At 36.6% G+C, this 17122-nt stretch overlaps 1 protein-coding gene across 1 annotated transcript; it reads right to left on the bottom strand.

Annotated features, from left to right (window-relative positions):
• Nucleotides 1–2330: 2330 nt before the first annotated feature.
• Nucleotides 2331–15857, bottom strand: sfxn5a (sideroflexin 5a). Its single transcript, XM_053502040.1, has 12 exons — nt 15810–15857; nt 12381–12449; nt 11568–11579; nt 11287–11341; nt 11166–11221; nt 10174–10239; nt 9868–9967; nt 6895–7006; nt 3946–4128; nt 3732–3850; nt 2628–2696; nt 2331–2368 (listed from the first exon to the last, which is right to left on the bottom strand). The coding sequence occupies exons 1-12, from the start codon at nt 15855–15857 to the stop codon at nt 2331–2333; spliced, it is 927 nt and encodes a 308-aa protein (XP_053358015.1).
• Nucleotides 15858–17122: the final 1265 nt, after the last annotated feature.

Here is a 17122-nt window from a genome sequence, read left to right as displayed (position 1 = left end):
CAAACATGAAAAATACATGCCTCTCCTCTGGCAGTCACATGACAGCTTATTACATTTCATTTAAAGGAAACAATATGTACAAGCAATTACAATTAAACAAAAACAACTAAAATGCAAATTTTAAATAAAACAAACTAGTATTTTTTAAAATAATATTACTTTAATTTCAAACAAATTTTTGCCAAAATTATTGACAACCCCAAATATTTAAATAAAATTCTAAATAAAATAATAAAATAAAAATATCCCCCCATATTTGTTCCTGGACAGGAATAATATTTTTCCCCCTAACATATAAATGAGGTTTGCATGTATTTTTTAAACCATTATTTTGGGAAGAAATGGCTGACCCATGCACAGCAGGTAATGGATATAAAAAGTAACAATAAATAATGCCATTAAGCACAATAGGGTCACAACCACAAGTTTCCCCACATCTAAAATAGCTGGAACTGAACCTAGGAGCCTGCTGTACCACACATATTCGTCATGAAGTTCGGGGGAAAATACCCAGAAATTACAGTTTTAGAATTGCATTGAATTTCTTGTAGTTGTCAAGCTAAAAAAAAAACTGTTAAACACCATTTTCATAACAACAAGCTGTTTGTAAGCATTGCCAAACAGAAGCCATTCCTTTGAGCGTCTTGTAAAACGCAGCTTCTGAAATTCAGATTGAAATGACACATGGCATTGTGTGTTGAGGTCAGGATGAACAAAATATTAAACCTTTTGGGCATGTATACATGCTAAAAAAGGAGACTGAACATAACAAAATACCACCTGATACCTGCTGTAAAATACAGTAGATTACTGTTGCATTGGGGCAGTTTTGTGATTGGTGGTTCAGGTGCTTTTGTAAAGATAGCATAATAAATTCTGCCAAGTATGACTGATTTTGCCAGAATGTTCAGACTTGACCATATGTGGAGCATTCACATTTAGGATGATAAGCCAAACATTTTTTAATCTGCACAGGTATTGTCAGTGTTCTGCAATGACCAGCTCAGTCTCAGGATTTTTGTTCTGAATTAAAGAGGAAATGAAGGAATGGACCAAAATTCACTAACAAAAAAGTGACTTTAACCATGTTAGGTATTTTGGGGCAGATGGAAAAATACCAATGCTAAGAAAAATTATTGTTTTAAATGTTTAAATAATATAAAGTCTGTATGTTTAAGTTTTAAATACCACTGCATTTTACATCTTTTCATGAAATTTGGCCATATAAGTATATGGCTTAGATGGAAAATAACATTTCTGGTGCCCTGTTGCCCTGTAGTATAAAATAGGCACAAGGATATACCGCTTTGCTTACTTAAAAACAAATCTTGATCATTTGTAAATAAAAATTCATGTACTGTATAGCACAAATATGCACAAATATGCAAGGCATATTGCCAAGACTCTACATACATCAAAATGTCGACATAATGGAAATTTTGCATTTAAAATGAAATAAAATAAACAATAACTAACATCTTTAAATAAAATAAGAAAGCAAATGCTGATTTTCTAATACTGTTTACAACCATGGTGGCATAACCATAAGAATGAAATTAATCTCTTCTAAGCATTTATAGTTTTAAACTCAGTTTAAGGGTTTAATGTAGTGTGTGTGTGTGTGTGTGTGTGTGTGTGTGTGTGTGTGTGTGTGTGTGGCATCCCGAAAGCTGTTCTATATGGTTAATGATTGTACATGCAGCTTCATGTCCCACCCTCTATCACCATGGCCCACCATGACATGTTGCCATGACAACCAGGTAGAAAAACAAAGAGCCCCTCCCTCCAGATATGTAGATGGCTCTAATGATAAGGCGAAAGTCTATAGCACTTAACTTACATCCGTGACAAAACTAGCAAAAGACAATTAGACAAATAAGAAATGTTTTACATATACAAATGCCATAAGCATATTAAGGCAGAATTATATTATGGTTATGTTTGTGGTTGAGGCACAGCTAGAGCCTTTATAGCTCCTCAATTAGTCAAGATTATGATAAGTCAGAAAAGTCTTAACAAATAAGTACACCTTATGACAAAGCAGCTTAAAAGTAGCGATTTTCTGCTTTAGTGGAGCATAGGTATTGAAGAGTTCTTTATATAACAGGTAACTATGGTTCATTTTGTATGAAAATAAACTTGAAAGGTTCACTTTTACAGTATTTTCCACAAATGCATCATCAGTAATGTCTATTTTTGTTGTTAGTCTAATATAACAGTCATAAAATGCAGGCATTTACAAAACTAATCTTTTGAGTAAGCAAGCTTTAGTGTATAAGTTTCTAAGAACTCCTTTCTCATTCAGCTTCAAAGATTATATCTAAATGCCTTTACTGCAGGAAGCAGAAATCTTTCTCCATCATCATATCTGAATTCAAAAATAAATTACAAACATTCAGAACAGAGGAAATTAAGGAACTCCTTGTCATTCCCATGCTAATTTCTGTCTGAGTTCCAGTAATGTCCTAGACTATCCAGTGGCATACTTTATTGCAAAGAAGACATGTGATTAGCACTGGTGTGTGAATGCACCTGTCACAATGTGCAAGCGATTATAAAATACACACACACACACACACACACACACACACACACACACACACATACACACACACACACACACACGCCTTTGTTGTAGGTCAGGAACTTGCATTTAGTTCCTGCAGAGATCTTTGGCTCAAGCTGAGACACATGCATCCAAGAGAATGAGAAAGAAAAAAGACAAAAATACAAACAGGGAAGGAAGCAACACACTGCATTTAGTGATTTGACAGACACAACATATCCATAAATCTGAACTAATCTCTGACTCAAGCGTAATCATCAGTTAATCCTATAATTCCTTTTAGCTAAGACGTATTATGTACACATGGCCAGGGTCATCATTAGCTTGTTCAACTTCAAGTCGCTCACACTCATCTTAAATTACCTAGAGTACTACAATATTAAGAGTTGTGTGTACCTCTTTTTATGTATCCATGTTAAGGAGCTGATCTCTTAGCTAAAAATTACATTCATTAACCGTAAACATCCACTCATTAAGATGTTTAAAATGTTTAATCAAACGTGAATTAAGAGAACTGCATCTCTTCTATGTGAGCTTCAAGCATTTTTCACAAGCATTTTTCGCAGGCAAAACTGACACGTAAAAAAAATAATAAATGCAAAAATAAAGAGATGAGTTGGTAAACGTCCAAGGCAAAGCTAAAACGTGCAATATTTTGCTCAGAAACAGATGGCATGGAGTGTGCGAGTTTGTGAGGCAGTATCTGAAACAGACGTGCCATGGGGTGTGAAAAGGTGGGGGTACGGGAGTGGCGGATTTTTGGGAACGCACTCGTCTGGAACCCACTAAAACGTGTAAAGAGGGAGCGAGAAAGTGAGAGGAAAGGAGGAGGGGGAAGAGAGAGAGGAATGGAAGAAGTTGGCAGCACATATGTCTGCAGTTCAGTAACCATATGGATGAACAGCTTATTACAGACCATTTTAAACCATAACCCTCTTCGCAAGAGACAAAGACTGAGGGAGAGAGAAATGGGACTGAAGAGTTGTTTTGTGTTGTGTCATGTAGTGTCCTGTAGAGCTGCTGCGTTTTTGTTTTGTGTGTTGCATTAAGTGCTTAGGTGTAATGTGGGACTATTGCTGAGATTTGTTGCGTTATGCAGTTGGGTTGTGCATATGGTTCTGTGCTTAGGTGGGTGAATTCCTGCTTTCTATATACAGGTGTGCTTACCTGGCTATTCTGGGGAACAGACTGATGGCAAGAGGCAGAGCCAGACTGAATGTGCAGAGACACACCAAGCCGTGCATGGGCAGCGCAAGGCGAGGGTGTGTCTGCAGTAAGGCGAGTCTAATGGACACACACACACAATTTCACAACAAAATGAAAACTCTCAGCATCATGGGCATTCCTGTAATCATCATTAAAATCCCTCTTTCTCTGACACTTCCTCTGTGTGGTGTGAGATCACTCTGTTCCGACACCTCCCCCAGCCCTCACTGTGGGCCGCAGTGCGACGTGGGGGCTTGTGGGATAGCGTGCACGGCAGGAGTCCTCCATAGCAGTCCTGGTTTAATGAAGGCAACGGCTGCTTAATGACGACTTCATCAACACATAGCCGTGATGAGCTTTAATTGGCCAACAGACACGACCAGGCACTCTGCATGTGCACAAAGTATATGTGTGTAGAAAGGAGGGAGGGAGAGAACGGGGGCGGGACCAAGCAAGGTAATAATGAAAGAAGCATGTTAAAGATCTTTTATCCTGTCCATCAACTGCTTAAGATATATCATCATAATCATCAGTTACTCTTAATTTGGTCTGAGAAAGGCCTAGAGAAAAGGACAGGACCGCATGAACAATCACAGTGAATGAAAGAGGGAGACAGTATGAGACCAGCAGGTAGAAATCAGTGTTAAAGGTTCAACCATCACACACATGTAACACACACTTCTCTCAACAAGCTAATCCATCAAACATAGTTCTCTTTCAAACACCCACATTACACTGACCTTTCTCCTCTCATGTTCTTGCTCTATTGAAAGCCACTGAGGGAGACACACACACGCGCACACACACACACCTGTGAGTTAAGTTATGAAAACTGAAGAGTAGGTGAAATGGAGATGCACAAATACACACTACCACTCAAAAGTTTAGGATCACTTTCTAACTCCATGGTCGTTCCTAATTTTTTTTTTTCTACATTGTAAAGCAATGCTAAATGCATTTTAAACATGCAATGATCTTCTTTGAACAGTTAATGTTGATATGTATCTTTTACACATAATTTGTAAAGGTCCTAATCTGAGGTGCTGTTAATTGGTGATTATTTTAGGCTGGTAATTTTGAATAAATGACTTCTCTGCAACAGAGGTAAGTTTAGGTCTTGCTTTCCTGGGAAGATCTTCATCGTGGTGCTTGATGTGTTTTGCAAATGCACTTGACAATACCGTTCTTGCAACAACTGTTCATGAAAGGCTGACCTCCATGTCTTAAAATAACAACTGACTGTAATAACCTATAACCTAATTACATATGTGTTGTTTCATTGTTTTAAAATCTTCTGTATTTTTGTAGAATGTATAAAATACATCACTAAACAAAAGCAAAGAAATTTGCAAGTGATCCCAAAGTTTTAGGCGTTTGTGTATCTGAAAGGAGCTTCCATCTAATATTTTTCATGATAAGATTATTGTGAAACACATCAACAAAATTTTTTAAATAGACTTAATAATCTTACATTTTATTTAAAACAATCTAGGCTCCTGCTCATACTACATGACTCTAGCTGTCCATGAACATCATGGAGAGATTCTCTCTGTATGTCACGTAGTTAAATAATTATATATATCTGTTATATATATATATATATATATATATATATATATATATATATATATATATATATATATATATATATATATATATATATATATATATATATTGCATAACAGAGCAGAATAAACAAGAAATAAACAAGAAACAAGAAAGGCTGACCTCTCAGGCATGGATGGCAGAATCAAGGCTTGGGAAGGACTATGTGGATCATACTGTAGCTGTCTCCAACACAGCCTGCACACACATTTGATCACTAAAACTCAAAATTCAGATACACTTAACAACCTATGAACTGGAATTTACTATTTACTTATATGTATATACATTGGGGTTGAATGGTTTACATTTATTTATATATTTAAATCTTGAACAACAGCTAATAATGCCACAAATGATCTCATTTAGAGGAAGTTTGCCAATATTTATTTATCAACTAAAAAACCCCAATAACAAATACCTAAATTACTAAGAAACTCTACACAAATTCCTGACTAATAAATTGCAGCCTTTTGGAATAATTGCACTGGTCCATACTGCAATTTCTATTTTTATGTGAATAATAGTGCAGCACTAATAATATATGTAAGCTTTTGCACCAGTAAAACAGAAAAGAAAAAGTATAATACTCCACATTTTAGACAAATACAAAACAAAATATAATAAAGGCTATCAGATTTTACCTGCAAAAACAAACTGTGCAAGTGTTTAGATTATCCAAAATACAGAAAAAAATGATCAGGAATTTTCCTTGTAAATGACATGAAGTAACCTTGACATTACTAATAAACTTAGAAAAAAGGATTAGGAAAAAACAAAGGCTTTCCACATCAAATATGGACATTGTCCATTTTGTCTATGTGTCATATGTGTTTAAGATATTTGTTTTGCGCCGCAGAAAAATGTAAAGGTTGCATAAATTTATGTTTTATTATTTAATTAGATATTATAGAGTTATTATAGTTATAGACATATTCAGCAAGTCACTTGATTTTAATCTAAAGCTGAGTTAAGCACAGTTCCCTATTTCACAATTTTTGAAACCTACACATCACTATGTTTTCACAAATTGTGATGAGCCTAAAGCTAAAACTGTGGCTTCCCTAGGTGTGTTAGCATTTTCTGTTGTGATCAGTATGTGCTACAATTTTTTAAACAATTTTTCAAAACAGCTATGGCCTTTAGCTTACCACCTAAATTCACTGTAGGCCTATCATATATAATTCCTGTATTCAAACTAATGCACCATAGAAGCACCATGTTTTGTGCCAGCGTGGCACCGTGTCACATGATGGCAAGGATACCAGAATGGTATCACTGCAAAGTGAGTTTTTTGTTAATAAATGTGATAAGTTGTGTGGAAGTTGTGTAAAAATCCAGAACATCTGTAAATTAATAAACAGTTGGGTTAATGATTTTAAGCCATTTAATAAAACATATATAGTGAGCATTTATTGAAACATACATAATACCAGCCATAACACTTTCTCAGTTATCTCAGGTATCCTTGTCGGCATGTGATTTAGTAGTCCATAAATAATTATTCTTGGTCTTACAATACCAAATCATCAGCCTTTACTTGTCTTTTCATAAAGCAGTTCATCATTGCTACACCGTAGCTAATAACATCAGTGCAAGACAGAGCCAAGGCAAGCACCAATTTTGAACCTGCAGAAAAATTGATGAAAAAACTATATGAATATTTATATTTTTTTAAAAACACTAGAAATCAATTTTAATGCAAACTCAATAAAAATTTACTAAGTTGAAAATGTATCTTCTGACAGAATGTATTTGTTGTTGTACACGCTGTATTTATAGCATATGCATATGAAAAGCTCTCAGTGTCCACTCGTACATCTGGCTGATAGCTTTGATGTGGCCACTATGTCACAATGTTACCCTGCAAGTCCAGCTTACTCACTATGGCACATCATCAACATCGTTAACACACAAACACACATAAGAACTTTTTACGAGGATTGTAAAGGACAGAAAAGGTAGTTAGAACAGCAGCTGCAAATGACAAATATTCTCATTTGTTAGGACATTTTGAGGATTTCAGGATCTCTTAATTGACAAGAAGTACACGTGCATTATAATGCTAAATGAAGCAGGTAGAATGATTCAAAATATGATATAAAATGAAATCAAAATATGAGCACCTCAGACAAACACTGTGTTATAATTAAAGTTAAAGGATGTGTTTGGTGATTTAATTAATAAAGTAATATGACTTCAAAGTAGCTCCAAACATTACACAAATCACAATAACATTAGAAAACATGACAGTGATTTACTCAATTCATTCAGTGTGTGTGTGTGTGTGTCTGTGTGTGTGTGTGTGTGTGTGTGTGCGTGTGTGTGTGTGTGTATGTGCGCGCGCGTGTGTGTAAGAGAGAGAAAAGCCTGAAGCATTTTTAATTTGCAGGCCTTGTGTTGTGAGTTATCAGTGTTTGGTGCTGCAGTGTTATGGGGCTGAGTTAATTGGCTAAGTAAATAGCTATTCACCTCTGAGGGGTTTAGTCCAGATCAATTAACCATACACATGGGTGCACATGCACCAGCGCACACACAGGCACACATACACACACTAACGTGCAAGCTTAAAAATATCAGACCACTTCAAACAAAACATGCAGAGTAAATTAGCCCTATTTCTGTGTGGGTCAGAATAACATGAAAATCATACAAAGTGCAGATAAATGAAATTATTCCGTAAACTTACACACATCTGTGATGTTGTCAGGCATTCACAGCACTTCAGACCTGAGTCAGATGACTGTAATAAAATAGCAAAACAAAGCAGATCAAAATAAAGAAAACAAAAAAATCTAAATTAAGGTCATATTTTAAACCAGTCATCCCTATTGTGTCCAATTAGTTCAATTTAATAACCTTTTATAAATAAACACTGGGGGGAAATACAACAACAACAACAATAATGACACGGCGGCCTGGAGACACGTATCCCTGTGCTGACACAGAGAGCACTTTAGGCCTAATTAACCAATTAGAGTACAGCAACCAAGAGCTAACAAGGCTCTGTTACCCAAGCCAAAAGGTAAGAGGGAACTGGCTGATTTAATTAAAGGGGAGGGGTGAGGGGACAAAAACAATTTAATTACAGCCAAGTGTCCCCACGGCATCCTGGGACTGTCTCTCAGAGCCCCTCTGGCCTTGTTAGAGCCACAGAACGCTAATGGAACAGTGAGATAGCGTTCCAGCGATTCCCCTCTGACACTAGTCAAAATAAAACACACACCAATAAACATAAATAAACAAACGCTTAATGCTATTGGTGGTTAAAGGATACCATGCACGTGTCATACATACTGTACATACAATTACAAACACAGGGCAATGAGCTTTCAGACAGAAGATGTCATGACATAAACACGAACATGATCTTAATGAATTAATATTTAGCTCTACTGATTTGATCATTTACTTATGTCTTGTTTTTAATTGTTAGGTATTCATAGCACGCAAGACCCTATGAATACAATTAAAGGTGAGGAAGGTGAGGGCCTTTGCCAAGAAATATACAAAAAATATATTAATCTGTTCATTTACAATGCACATGACACATGCACATATACATATGTGGAAATAAATAAACAAACAAGCATACACACACACACACACACACAAACCAACAGCAACGAACAGGATGAAACCTTGAAACCTTGGACCAGAAGTCATGGGCTTGGCTGAAACTTAGCTCCCTTAAACGGAACATTCAGTCCTACTTATATAGTACAAACACACACAAAAATTTTTTTTAAATTTTTTTATTTAACACTACTTCAACCAAGTATAAACCAGTAAGTAGAAACTAACATATTACACAAATTTTAAATCCTAAACGTAATTATGCTTACCTAAAATTAAACCATTAGTATGTATTAGTGCTAGTAACTCAAATCCACACATTAATAACTACAGCAAGCTTTTCAGTGAACCTCTTTTTGTCTCTGGATGGGTAGCATTATTGCTTAATACAGCTATCTGAACTCCTAGTGGACCATATTCATGACTGGTCCGATGACGTATTAACATTGTCACTTTTGAGGTTCGAAATAAAAGATTAAAATACAAAGATCACTGAAGCATATCAGTACATAGCTTATAATAATTACACAATGCACGATGTAATTACAAAATCATTATTCTTGATTAAAAATGCATACTGAGATCAGTTCTTATTAAATATTATGTCATATTTTAAACTATGTTTAAGTTGAAGTCTTTGGATAAAAACTATCACACTTAATTAATAAATTTGTTTTCCTGTGCATAAGAACAACAGGTCCCCTAAGGACCCATGAGGCTTGCTGACAGGTCATGACAGGCTGTGTGAAGTTGCTTCTTGCCTGTCATTGGGAGTCTCTGGTCATTTCCAGCAGCTCCTGTTACAGGCCCATCTAACTGCCATCTAACAGCCCTCCCCTTTTTCCCTCCATCTCTCTTCCCCAGCAGGGGGCCTTGTCAGGACTCGGGATTTAATTAGTGACCCCTCCCTTTACTTCCCACAGGCATGGGGCCATTTGTAGTTGCCGTCACCGTGGTTATGGCTGTCGTGCCCCAGGGCATCAAACCGCCGCCCAGCAGGGCAGCTAATTGGCTCTAGAGGACACAGGGGGGCGTGGTTATTTGGACATCTGAGATCTTATCTCTTAGCTGGTGCACTGACTGTGGTACACTGATTTAGCCCTGATTGATTAGTTTATACTTGATATCTAGGATCAAAATTTTTTTAAACAGTTTGTGTTGTGCACTTAAAAACTATGGGTTTGTGTCCTTTTTGCATGTACAGTATTTGTTTAATTCACCTCAATCATAACTGCACTGGTGACTACACCCAAGTATCCCTTAAAGAATTTTGACTTCCCCGTAGACTACAAAATAGAATCAATAGTTTAAAAAATGGCATTGGCCCATGGTTCAGAAGGTTCCAAATTCAAATCCCATGACCACAACATTACCACTGTTGGGCCCTTAATCAAGGCCCTTAACCCCCAAATATGATGTATAACGTGATAAAAAAAAAAGGAAATTCCTCTGCATAATAACTCGATTAAGCTCTTCAAGTTGTATTAACTCGAACACCACCTGTACGTCTCTACTGCACTATGGAGGAGACTGCACTGCTTATCTGGAACCTTAGATGCGTTAGTCGTTTACAAAAGTAGATCAGTTACTGTAAGCCCCAGACAGAGAAGAAAGTGAATCAGTAAATTGACTCACATTTTTATATATGACACTCATAGTAACTGTGACATGGAAGGAGCTTTACCTGCCGCAAAAGTGTCTGACTTGGAGGTAAAAGACACACAAACTGTCAAAATGGATAACAATTGTAAAAAACAAGAGTTAACAAATATTAGTACGATAAAATGTAGTTCGGCTGTAAAATCATTTTTAAACAAACCTAAATAAATTTGATTTATAGTTTGGGTGTCCTCATTACTTAAGATAATAAACAAATTGCCACTGCGACCACAGGGATATAACATTGGAAAACACACAAAAATATTACACAGTAAAATGAAAGCAAAGTTTAATCTTTGTGAGTCTCACATATTATTATCATTGACCTTTCATATGGTAATAGCACTGTGATTAGCCTAAAATGACACAAGAATTCACTCCTAAGTAGCCATCATCCTTTTCCAGCAAACAGGTATTCTTCTGTCTTTCTCTCACTCTGTCTTTAAATAGCTGTGTTAACACCAAGCCAAAACACTCCTATTTCTCAGAGAGCCAACAGCAGTTCCAGGCAGCAGGGGGTGAAGGCTTTAATCAGAATCCAGCTGAGTGTGACCTTTCCCAATCGCTCAGTCCACATACGCTGCCTGCCATTCTGCCAGTTCTCCTGTGCTAGTAACAAGGAGCAAACAGCCAACGCACACTCACACATGTTAGAAGCATGCTGGCACCCTCACCTGACATGCAAAGGGGAATGGGGATCTTCTCTCTAGTGTCTGGATGGAAGATCGCCTGGAGGTGTAATAGCCACAGCGAAAGCACAGAGGGGGAGTGAGAAAGAGGATTAAAGTAAAAGAAGACAACCACAAGGGCTAACACAACTTGTGATTACTTCACAAGACTAAAAGAGTGTCCATCAGTGAGTATTTATGCCTGTGTGAGTGTACGTAGCATTTTTATAATTTAAAGGACCTTTTTTTTTTAAGAACCACTACGAAGTTTAAAAGTTGGGACTCACCTGTTTTATCTTCTGTGCATAACCGGGGAAAGGAGGGTTATGCTTAATTTATCATTGTAAATAAAATAAAAAAACAAGGAATAAATTATACTGTAAAGTTATGTCAAATGAACAAAAAGGCAAAGGGAATTAAGGTGCATGGAACCTATTTTCTCAGAGTGGCCCTTGACCCCTCTGACCAGACAACTACCTCCAGCTCCTCATTGTTAACTAAATCAGCCAATCAATGCAAACCAAATTTAGATATAAATTCAAAAACCAGACATTACATTCTGGGGAGAACTTTTATTGATATAATATTCTTCTGTTTTGTGTATGTGTGTGTACTAAATGTATAGAAATATAATGTAACCCCATTACCGATTTTGTTAACCCTGTGGGAAGAGGATTGTTTTTAAAGTGTTCTAAGGGTTTACACCATCATTTGGATGACTCTGTGATGGAAAACATATTTTGTACACATTCAGTTACAAGGAAATCTTGTAAAAATGTGTGACATGGTCATACGTTCCAACCAAAAAGAAATAGGTAAGTCAAATCCTAATAAACTTACCAATAACACCTTACCACTGACCACCCCTAACACATTTACCGAAGTCATTTTAGTCATTTGAGACATCAAGCAAACAATGACTCTGAATGACCCAATTTAGCTCTAAACACCCCGACTGCAGATAACAATCACTCCTACAGTACATGATCACTGAGGTAACAAGATAGTTTATCCTTTACATTCACTTTTCAAACCTGCTATATTCCGGCATACATACCTACTCTTTCTATACCCAGAATGCAAACAAATTTCTCACATACCTCAAACACAAAGAGTGCCCGAGGGTCAATCACATCCAGGAAATGTCTTAACCTACTATAAAAGGACCCAGGGGGCATGTAGAAAGCATAATAAACAATCCTGCAGCATTATTTCTTACTACAGACACAAAGTGAGGACTAGTTCTTTTTACTTTTAACATAATGACGAATGAACACTGAGGCCCTTAGAACCAGCTGTTTCAGAAGGATTTTTTTTTTAAAAGTACACTTTTCTTCAATTCATGGTTAATTACTTTTAATTAATTTCAGATTTATTTATATTAGATCATATTACAGATTTCTAAAGCCCCAGCGTCAGTCTGTAGGTTCTAAGAGGCAGCTGGTGCATGCAGGTCTCAGCAGCAGGACTAGCCAGTTGTTTTTGCCACCAGGTGCAACTGGCTTGTTACAAACACCAACTGTCTGCTAGTTCATAAGCAGTGAAAGCAATTAAAGTTTTCGCAAGTGTGTGTGTGCATGTGTGTGTGTGCCTTTGGCAAAGTTCCGCTTTTCACACCATATTTTACTGTACTATATCTCTGAAAACAGACGGCTATATTCACCTGTTCTCAGTCTTTCATTTAGCATGGAGCTAATTACAGCACATCTGCAGTCTAAGCATTCAAAATATCCGTTAACATTTAGGCAGTGACACTGATCACTCATACTGGATAATTAAATAGTTATTTGGAGGCCACCATTATAAAAGAACATTTTTCAGCATGTACACTGCATAATACAGGCTAATGTGATATGGAATTAGTCATTTATAGATCCACAATTCTGAAAAGTAAGTTTTAGAAATGTGGAAGGAAAACTTTAAAATACACTTTTTATTTATTTATTTAAAGGTCAATGCACCTGTGTGTACAACATATAGTACCAGTCAAAATTTTGGATGCAAATTTGAATTTCTTTTTTAAAATCTAGACTATAAAATAGCATATGTGACATTAGGTAAGTGAGTAACAACAACGAAAACAACAGTCAGTATTTTAATATACAGGATAATATGCAGTTTTTATAAGAACTGCATTGTTAAGTGCATTTGTAAAACTCTAAAAATCAAGCATCATGATGAAACTGACTCTCATAAAGACCATTCCAGAAAAGCATGGCCAAAAATTGCCACTGCTGTAGAGAAGTTCATTTAGCGCTACCAGCCTCAAAAATCCCCAAATTAGAGGCATTATGCATGCTTTACAGAGCATTAGTATGAGACATATCTCAATATCATCTGTTTAAAGAAGACTATTGCATAGTTTGAATGCCTTTACCATGTTATACTAGGTAGAATATGAACATGCAGGTTCATCGAGCACTAAGTAATGACAAAAAAGTTTCAGGTCTAAATGTACTTAGGGGTGAGGTAGCAGTGGGGGATTAACTACTGTAAACATAAAACTGATGCATATTTTTAGATATTGATTTAAGCACAGCAGAAATCTATATGAGATAATTAATTTATTGATCACACATCTATACTGCATAATAATAAAAATGTAATGTTAATCTATAATTAAACAGGCATGGCTTCTGCTTGCGCACACATGGCCCTTATCAGAACCAGTATGACACCCCTGTCATATAACCTATTACTGGCTGCAAGGGAGTTGTCTCATACTGAAAAATAAAATATTTTGCTTGTTAATGAACATCTTAAAATCAATTTAGTCACTAAAATTTCACACTGATGAGCACAATGTTTATTTTAAAAGTGTTCAGAAGTGGAGGTCATAAATCTGTGCATATGCATTTTGACAGCATGTGAATTGCTTTTGTCAACACAGTGGCGTAATGCTTGGTGAGGTTCTCCAGTTTCCTCCCACAGTCCGAAACATGCATATTAGGCTAATTGGCCTGACATTTCCTGTAGTGTGCAAGTGTATATGCTTGTGTGCCCTGCGATTGACTGGCACCCTGTCCATGGTGTACGCAGAATAGTGCCATGAATCCTCTAAGATAAGCTCCAGGCCCCTTGCAACCCTAAACAGGATAAGCGGTACAAAGAATAAATGAGGGAGAGTGAGTAATTTTTCAAAAAATTCATTCATTCAGTCTCTATAGCACTTATCCTGGACAAAAACAAATAGACCTAAAACAAGAGACTTTATGAACGAGGTGGGGTACACACCTCCCACACAGACCCAAGGTGGGAATTAAACCTTTGACCCAGGAGGTGCGTGGCCACAGTGCTTACGTCTATGCCACCATGTCGACTTGAATTGTTTTTTGTAATTATAACATACACTAAATAAATGTATCTATCTAAATTCTGTCCATAAATCTATTACCACCTCTCATGAATTTAGCCTTTAAATTTATTTATTTAAATAACTATTAAATTCTTCCTCAGAATTAAATTATTGCTCAGTTTAGTCAAACAAAATGTTCTTTTTACACTAAGGCCCTACAGGGGCAACTGCTATAAATAGCCTAGCAAGGACCAAACAAAACAACACCACCAATGATATAAATAAAGCAAGCATAGGCTGATATAGGTTTTTCTAGCCCAGACTGTAGTTTCATGCAGCAACTGTTGTGTCAGCTGATTACCCAGTGTGAAATGTGACTGATTAAATGAAGATGTCCCTTTGGGATTTTTAGTTCACTTCTCTGACATAACACATAATCAGCAGTTATTCAGAACGCACATAAGAAATATAGATGTGAGTTTAATTAACTTAAATGAGGTGAAATATTTACCACCATATTTTCCATTTTACGACGGCAGGCTTCCTTTAAATGACAAATTAAACAGTATATTGACTAAGCGCATACTGTCCAGTCAAACTAAAATGTGTGTGGATGGATAACCATTTGCCCCACCTCATTCTTATTAAACTGTAGTCCTTGTGATGTAACACATTGCTTTAATATAACTCTAAGTGGTTTACAGTTAGGCAATGATGATGGATATTAAATATTAGCTATTAGATCAAGCCATTCACATTCTCTTTACATTCTATTTAGGTTTCATAGGCTGTGTGTTGTTTCTTTCTTTTTTTTTTTTTTTTGTTCAGTTACAAGACTGATCCCATGTCAGTTTTGGCATTAGGTGTAATGTCAACCCAATCTACTTTAAACCTAAAATCTTTATTACATGTTGATGTGTCTATATTCAGCTATTTGATTCAAGAATTCTGACAGCCTGACTGAGAAGTCTGACAACCAACCTCATTTCCTTCTATTCATCTTACACACACGAGTGTCTGTGCAGTGTGCAGTGGCACTATATCACCAATAGGGGTCTCTGTTAGTGTGATTTCGCCAGAAAAACAACAGCAGGAAAGCAAGTCAGATGAGTCAGAGCATATAACTCATAGAGTGCTTGTTTTATTTATTTTATTTTTTTAAATGCGCATTCTGAGTCAAAGTAACAAAAAAACAGTGAAGCAAACGGAAAGCGTGTGGTTTCCACACATTTACCTTATCAAACCGAGACTCGCTAAGTCTGAACTGAGGATGTTGAGACATAGCGGGTCACACTGTAGTAAAAAAAATAAAATAAATAGTGCTGAAGTGTACAGTAGTTAGTGTACATTCGTGGCCAAAAGTTTTAAGGATGACACAAATATTAGTTTTCACAAGGTTTGCTGCTAAACTGCTTTTAGATCTTTGTTACAGTTCTTTCTGTGATGTACTGAAATAAAAAAAAATGTACTGACTGATAGTAACCCATTCTTTCATAATCACTTTTTGGAGTTTGTCAGAATTAGTGGGTTTTTGTTTGTCCACCTGCCTCTTGAGGATTGACCACAAGTTCTCAATGGGATAAAGATCTGGGGAGTTTCCAGGCCATATACCCAAAATTTCAACGTTTTTGTCCCCGAGCCACTTTGTTATCACTTTTGCCTTATGGCACGGTGCTCCATCGTTCTGGAAAATGCATTGTTCTTCACCAAACTGTTGTTGGATTGTTGGAAGAAGTTGCTGTTGGAGGGTGTTTTGGTACCATTCTTTATTCATGGCTGTGTTTTTGTGAGTGAGCCCACTATCTTGGTTGAGAAGGAACCCCACACATGAATGGTCTCAGGGTGCTTTACTGTTGGCATTACACAGGACTAATGGTAGGGCTCACCTTTTCTTCTCCGGACAAGCCTTTTTGCAGATGCCCCAAACAATCGGAAAGAGGCTTCATAGGAGAATATAACTTTGCCCCAGTCCTCAGCAGTCCATTCACCATACTTTCTGCAGAAGATCAGTCTGTCCCTGATGTTTTTTGGAGAGAAGTGGCTTCTTTGCTGCCCTTCTTGACACCAGGCTATCTTCCAAAAGTACGGTGGCCGTGAAGTGCAAAACAAATTAACAAAACTGAAAACAAAATAACAAATTCAAGTTTTGAATTTGTTAATTTGTTTTCCATTTTGTTAATTTGTATTGCACTTCTCGGCCAGTCAAATATTAGTTATTTTGTTTTCCGTTTTGTTAATTTGGTTTTGAATTTGTTATTTTGTTTTGGGTTTTGTTATTTTGTTTTCAGTTTTGTTAATTTGTTTTGCACTTCAGGGTCACCGGTCAAAAGTCTTCACCTCACTGAAGACTTGCGCTCACACCTGCCTGCTGCCATTTCTAAACAAGCTCTGCACTGGTGTCACTCCAATCCCGCAGCTGAATCCTCTTTTGGAGACGATCCTGACACTTGCTGGACTTTCTTGGACTCCCTGAAGCCTTCTTAACAAGAATTGAACCTCTTTCCTTGAAGTTCTTGATGATCCTATAAATTGTTGATTTAGGTGCAA

Source organism: Clarias gariepinus, chromosome 8 (assembly GCF_024256425.1).
Source record: "Clarias gariepinus isolate MV-2021 ecotype Netherlands chromosome 8, CGAR_prim_01v2, whole genome shotgun sequence".
In the NCBI taxonomy this organism is placed as follows: Eukaryota; Metazoa; Chordata; class Actinopteri; order Siluriformes; family Clariidae; genus Clarias; species Clarias gariepinus.
This window is presented reverse-complemented; position numbering and strand designations above follow the sequence as displayed.